Source organism: Nematolebias whitei, chromosome 23 (assembly GCF_014905685.2).
Source record: "Nematolebias whitei isolate Nwh7 chromosome 23, NemWhi1, whole genome shotgun sequence".
NCBI lineage: Eukaryota > Metazoa > Chordata > Actinopteri > Cyprinodontiformes > Rivulidae > Nematolebias > Nematolebias whitei.
Genome location: NC_056520.1, coordinates 10,098,368 through 10,105,211, shown reverse-complemented (window position 1 = coordinate 10,105,211; position 6,844 = coordinate 10,098,368). Strand labels below are relative to the sequence as shown.

The 6,844-nt window shown below is 38.0% G+C and overlaps 1 protein-coding gene across 1 annotated transcript in view; it reads right to left on the bottom strand.

Moving 5' to 3' along the window:
• LOC119428731 (potassium voltage-gated channel subfamily H member 7) overlaps positions 1-6,844 on the bottom strand; it is a 121,820-nt gene that overhangs the window by 113,888 nt on the left and 1,088 nt on the right. Inside the window, exon 2 of the mRNA XM_037696404.1 lies at positions 2,988-3,218. Within this exon, the coding sequence (XP_037552332.1) occupies positions 2,988-3,218 (231 nt within the window). The remainder of the gene's footprint in view (positions 1-2,987; positions 3,219-6,844) is intronic.

Genomic DNA, 6,844 nt, shown 5'->3' with positions numbered 1-6,844 from the left:
GGATATACATGATCTATGGGATATACATGATCCATGGGATATACATGATCCATGGTATATACAAGATCTATGGGAAATACAAGATCTATGGGAAATACATGATCCATGGGACTCATGATCTCAGGGGACTAAGTACTTGACAAAAACAATTATTAATTGTCATAAACGTGGAAGATTTATGTCAAGATTTTACACTGAGCTACAAGCCCTAAAGAAAGATAGACTGGAAAATTTTAAGATTCACTTGGAACACAGCGCTTAAAATCCCAATCGACTCTGAAGCATGGGAAGACATTTTGATGTTGCCTTCTAGAATCTCAATGTGTAACCGATATAAGGAAATGCAATATAATCTTTTACATCATGTATACGTAACTCCCTATATATAGCAAATACACACCCAGAACTTCTTTGAACTGTTCCAAATGTAAATCAGTCAAAGGGACTAGATTCCATTGTTTATGGGAGTGTAAAACTATAGAGGCATTTTGACAGGCAGTATTCAGAGAAATTAGCTCCTCTATAGAGCAGACACCTCTCTAGTCCAGTGCTGTGTCTCCTAGGGTTTATACCTGGGCGCCTGGATACTCACAAATAGACTGTACAAATCCATTTCCTACTCATGTTGGCCAACAAGTCCATAATGCTGAAATGAGTTGGTTGTGATGCCACTTCAGTTCATTTGTGGATAAATATAATTTCTGAGGTTATTGTATTGGAAAGTCTGAGATATTGTCTGAATGGGAAATCCCAGGCTTTTAAAAAAATGAGAACTAGTTCTGGATTGTCTCAAAATTAAAAGGCAAGCAATGTGAACTGGAATGATGTACATTTAAGTATGTATGTGAATGGATTACCTTTGTTCAAGTAATTGCTGTAAGTTATGTCCATGCATTCTTATTTGGTTTATCTGTATCAGTGTTGTTCTGTTCTTCTTCTTCTTTTTTTTCTGTAAAAATAATTAAAATGTTTAATAAACATAACATCTATATATATATATATATATATATATATATATATATATATATATATAAAAAGTTTTGACGCAGTCCTTTTAGTATCCTCATTTCATTATTACAAAAAAAATGGTAAATGGACAGTCCTTTATATAGCACCTTTCTATCTTATCAAGATACTCAAAGGACTTTACATTCTGTGTCCTCATTTACCCATTCATACAGCACTCTACTATAACTATACAAAGACTAATCAGTGCTTTATCACATTCATACACCCATGGGACACACATCTGAGACATTGAGGGGTTCAGTGTCTTGTCCATAAATACTTTAGCATGTGACTGCTGGTGGAATCAAACCCCAAACTCTTGCACTGGAGGACGACTGCTCTAACCACTCAGCCACAGCCGCCCCATTAGCCATCCTTGTCACTCCTAAGGAGAACCTCAACATCTTCATTTCTGCCACTTCCAGTTCTGTCTCCTGTCTTTTTGTCCATGTCTCAGTCTCCAGACCACACAACACAGCTGGTCTCACCACTGTCTTGCAAACCTTTTCATTTGACCTTTGCCGACACCCTTTAGGCACAAATCACTCTGAAACTTTTCTCCATCATGCCTGGACTCTCTTCTTCACATCTTTTCCCCATTTTCCTGGACAGTGGACCCCAAGTCCTTGAAGTCCTGCACCTTTGTGACCTCCGCTCCTTGTAGCCTCACCGTTCCACCAGTCTCCCTCTCATTCACACGCACGCACTCCGTCTTACTACGGCTGATTTGGTCAATTCCAACGGTGATTGTTAGAAACTCAGTACAGTCCCGTGTTCTGTTACACATAATGTTACAATTTGCTAGATTTTGGGGAGAAAGGTGCGATGGTAAAAATTTGAGCAAATGATAATGGAGTCAACAGCAGTAGTGCAGGGAACTTTTTTTCTGGTAGACTTGAAGTTTATTGAGAATTTAGTAAAATATTCTAACCAGCTTCCTTTGGGGTCTACTGGTGTTGTAAAGAAAAACGAGCCCCAGTCATAAAAAGCACCTTAATTGAAGCACAGTTAGCGTCAGACTTGTTGTTTCATGTGTTATAGAGTTAAGAATGTCACCAGGCTTCACAACTCATGAGTTCACGGAAAAAAAAAGGCATATTTCTCATACCTCTTTTCTTGTACACGTATTTAATCATCTACGCCAGGCAACTCATTTCATTCCAGAATGCCTTGATAGTCTTGAGATTTCATTGAACCCTGCGTAGATTCAAGACGCTCATTGTCAAGAAGTAGCAAAGCAGCACCCAATGTGTGTTTTTAATGGGTTGCCATGTAAAAGTCCAAAAAGACTGCCACCATATACAGTACATGTGTGTGCGCACATACACACAGTATGCAAACGGCCCGAACTAATTATTTGAGGAAACTGCTTTCTAGAGTTTATATTGTTTTAAAAATTTAATTTCCTCAAAGATTAGACATGCCCTTGGGGTGGGTGAAGATTAATTTAAGGTGGGCAAGGCCACCATTGGCCACCCCCTAGCTCTGCCACTGTTGTGGTGGATAAAATTGCTCCCTCCACCTGCCAGGATCGGTCACTCTGCCGTCTCGTTTAAGCCAAACAATAAATAAAGAATCTACCTCTGTAATAACTCCTACCCACTTCAATATCTTGCACTACAAACATTAAGGTCTACTTGTTCAATTCCCGTCCAGATAAACGCACAACGAAAACTACAAACGTTCACTATTCCAACCCCTCAGCAACGGGGGACATGAGTGGGTGGCGTGTACATTTCGTAAACAATTCTTTAAATCTAAAAATAAATACTGATCAAGGCGGTGGCTCCTTTTTGGAAAGATGCTAGCCAGTGGGCACTTTGAAGTCAAACTAATGCAGCAGCTTCACATCAGGTGCCATGGACCACCTGAGCCCACACACACACACACACACACACACACACACACACACACACACACACACACACACACACACACACACACACGCACACACACAGCTGGCAGCCCAAAGCACTCACCATCCTTGCGGTGGTAGGTGATCTGCACCTTGCGCTCCTCGGAGCCCAGCAACGCCTGGGCCACCTGGGCCACCGCGTGCCGGCTGGTGAACTGGCCATGCAGGAAGTCGCACGTGCACGGCTTCTGCATGACGTCTGGCCTGGAGAAGCCCGTCATCTCGCAGAAGCCATCGTTGCAGTAGATGATCGCACAGTTCTGCACGCGGGCGTTGGCTATGATGAACTTCTTATCTGGGGCAGAGTGGAGAAAAAGAGAACGTCAATTTATTTAACAAAGACACAAGTCAAAAGAGAGAAATCACAGAGAACTAGAGAAATTACACTTCCTGTGAAAGTGCAGTGTGAATGCTTATTGCAGAAATGCTGAACAACAGCTGAAAGTAGCTAAAAAAATGCTGAAATGTAGCTGAAATTAAATAACAAGCCTTAATTAGCAGAAGAAAGCAGAAAAAAACATATTTGCTGAATTAGGTTTAAATAAGTACAAAAATTAGGAAATCAGCTAAAAAAAAAAAAAGCTAAAATTATCAACAAAAAAACAAAAAAAAACAAAGTAGTCACAATGTTAGAAAGAAGCTTAACCTATGAGAAGTGAAAAGAGCTGAAATGAGGTTTAAAAAAAGGGAATTAACTGAAAAAGCTAAATTTTTCATAAAAACAGCTAAACAGTAACTGAAATAGCAGAAAAAGCAGAAACTAGCTGAAAAAAGCTGCAATGAGAAAAAAAGTTGAAATTAGCAAAAAGTAGTTAATTAGGCTGAAAGTAGCAGAAATTACCATGAAAACTGCTGAAATTAGCTAAATATATATATAAAAAAATTGCTGTAAAGCTAGAACAAGCTTAAATTAGCAAGAAAGAAAGAAACCTGTTTGCCCAATTAGGCTCAAAGAAGCAGAAAAGAGCATTACAAAGTAGAAATTATTTGAACAAAGCTGAAATTAGCAACAACAAAAAAAAACATGCTGAAATGTAGCTGAAATTGAAGAACAAACCTAAATTAGCAGAAGAACGAACACATATTTGCTGAATTATGTTTAAATAAGCACAAAAATTAAGAAATCAGCAAAAAAAAAATAAAAGAAGCTAAAATTAACAACAACAAAAAATCTAAAGTGGCCAAAAGGTTAGAAAGAAGTTTTACCTACTAGAAGGAAGTGAAAAGGGCTTAAATGAGCTCAAAAAACATGAAATTAGCTGAAAAAGCTAAAATTTTCATAAAAAAGCTAAATAGTACCTGAAATAGCAGAAAAAGCTGAAACTAGCAGAAGAGCTGAAAGGCGCATAACAAGCTAAAATTAACAAAGAAGTTAATTAGGTTGAAAGTAGCAGAAATTTAAGAATCTCTGAAAACAGCTGAAATTGGCTATTTTTCCCCCCTAAAACGCTAGCTGAAAAAGTAGAACAAGATAAAATTAGCAGAATAAAACAGAAAGAACATATGTTTACCCAGTTAGTCTGAAAAAAGCAGAAATGAACACAAAAAAGTGGAAATTATCTGAAAAAAGGTGAAATTTGCAAAACAAAACAGCTGAAAAAGAGCTAAAAAGCAGAAAGAAGCTGAAATTACATTAAGTGGAAAAAGCACATTTTTTGCTGAATTCCAGTGAAAAAATTTAAAGGAGTGCAAAAAACATGGAATTAATTGAAAAAGATTAAATTAGCATGAAACAGCTAGCTGAAATAGCAGAAAAAGCTGAAACTTGTATAAATGAGCTGAAAGAAGCAGAACAAGCTGAAATTGACAGAAAGAAGTTAGAAGAAGTACAAAAATGTAGTTAGCAGAAAGAATCAGAAAGAAGCATAAAACAGCTGAAAAACAGCTGAAATTAGCTGAAAAAAAGTTTAAATTTGCACGAGGAAGCTGAACCAGAACTAAATGTGAAAAGAGCAGTAAAATGTTGTAAACAGATCTAAAGATTTGAAGGATGGAAAATGAGCTCAATTCATTTTCTATAAAGGGAAAAAAGGGCAGAAAAGGCTAAACATTTCAACAAGCTAAAGCTGCACCAAAACCAAAAGCCATAGCAGGACTGTCCTGAAAGAGCTGAACATTTAAAAATGGATCACAATAGTGTGAATGCTTCATAAACATTCCCACAATTAGGCATGAACGTGTTTCTGTACAAACACCGACAATGGTGATGCTTTGAATAAGAGTTTATTTATTAACCTTTTTGATTTAGTTCTCTCCCCGTAGTTTTGGAAAAACATTAAAAAAAAATGCATCAAACCCCGCAGTGTGATCGGGAACAGAGTGCTACGACTTTAAGAAGGTATAAGTTGATATCAAATAACAGATATTTTTTATGGTTTTAATACAATCACAGTTCCAAGATTTTATGGCTTTACAACATGTTCGAAGTAGAATGAATAACTTCAGAGCTGACTAATTGTCTTGCAAACAAATTCTTCTTATTCCCAAAATATTTATTTTTTTATAGTTACTGTACGGCAAAATGGAAATATCTTAAATAGAAGTCCACACCCAAACTTAAAAAGTTCTATTTTAACTCAGATTTGCTCTTAAAAACTGTAGACACAACAATTTACACTATAGCAACCAGACGCTAGTACCACAGTTTAGGATTATTTCCAATAAAACTCATATTTCTGACAGATCGGTTCAGCTTCAACAGTATTGCGTCCTCTGTGCCAGTCCACTGTGGTGAATTCGAGGTAGAGCGGCAAGGCGTTAACAGTCCGTCTATGTTCCTTCCCTTGCCTATGGTCATGAACTCTGGGCAGTGACTGAAAGAATGAATTTGCAGATACAGGCGGTCAAAATGAGGTTTCTCCACAGGGTAGCTGGACTCCTTCAGAAGCAGGGTGAGAAGTTCACTTATCCAGGAGAGGCTCGGAATAAAAAGACTCGGGGCATCTGGCAAGGATGACCCCTGAACGCCTCTCTAGGGAGGTTTTCCAGGCATGTCCGACTGAGAGGAGACCCCAGGGATAACCAAGGAAATGCTCGAGAGACTACGTCTCTTGGTTGGTCTGGAAACATCTTTGAGTCCTCCCAGAAGAGCTCCGACATTTCTTTTCAAGCGTCGTCAATAATCGACTGCAGTATTGAGCTTTTAAGACGAGAGTCGACGTACGTCGATGTGTTTGGGCACCAGCTGGTGATGGTACCCTTCAAAAAAATGGACCATTTCTGTTTGTTGGAAAACCTTTAAACTAATAAAAATGGGTTACGAAATGTAAAGCGACCGCACCAGATTGAAGGACGAGCCAGGTTTTATACTTGTGGTGACGCGTTGATTAAATAAATATTTTAATGCAGTCTTTAAAAAAAAAAAACATAACTTTTTAAACCAAGCAGACGAGAACATCAGAGGAACATTCACACTGCTGAGATCCCTTTCCCTTCCGTACATTATCCGACGTGCAACTTGTTCCGCAATTCTTGTGCCGTTTCAAGTTCAGACATCAAAACGTTCAGCTCGTTCAGCACATTCCTGCTACGCCTTTTGGGATTAGTGCAAGTTTTACTCCTTGAAATGTTTAGCTTTCTCTGCCATGTTTTGGGTCACTGAAAACAAACGAAGCTCTCATTTCAGACTCCTTCAGCTTTTTCTGCTCCTTTTAGTTTCTATTTTCAGCGTTGTTTTTTTAGCTCCTTTCTGCTAATTTCAGCTTCCATCAGCTCATTTTAGCTTATCTTTAGCTCCTTTTAACTGTTCTTCAGCGCCTTTCAGCTTATCTTTAGCGCATTTTAGCTTTTCTTCAGATTATTTTAGCTTTTCTTCAGATTATTTTAGCTTTTCTTCAGATTATTTTAGCTTTTCTTCAGATCCTTTTAGCTTTTCTTCAGATCCTTTTAGCTTTTCTTCAGATCCTTTTAGCTTTTCTTCAG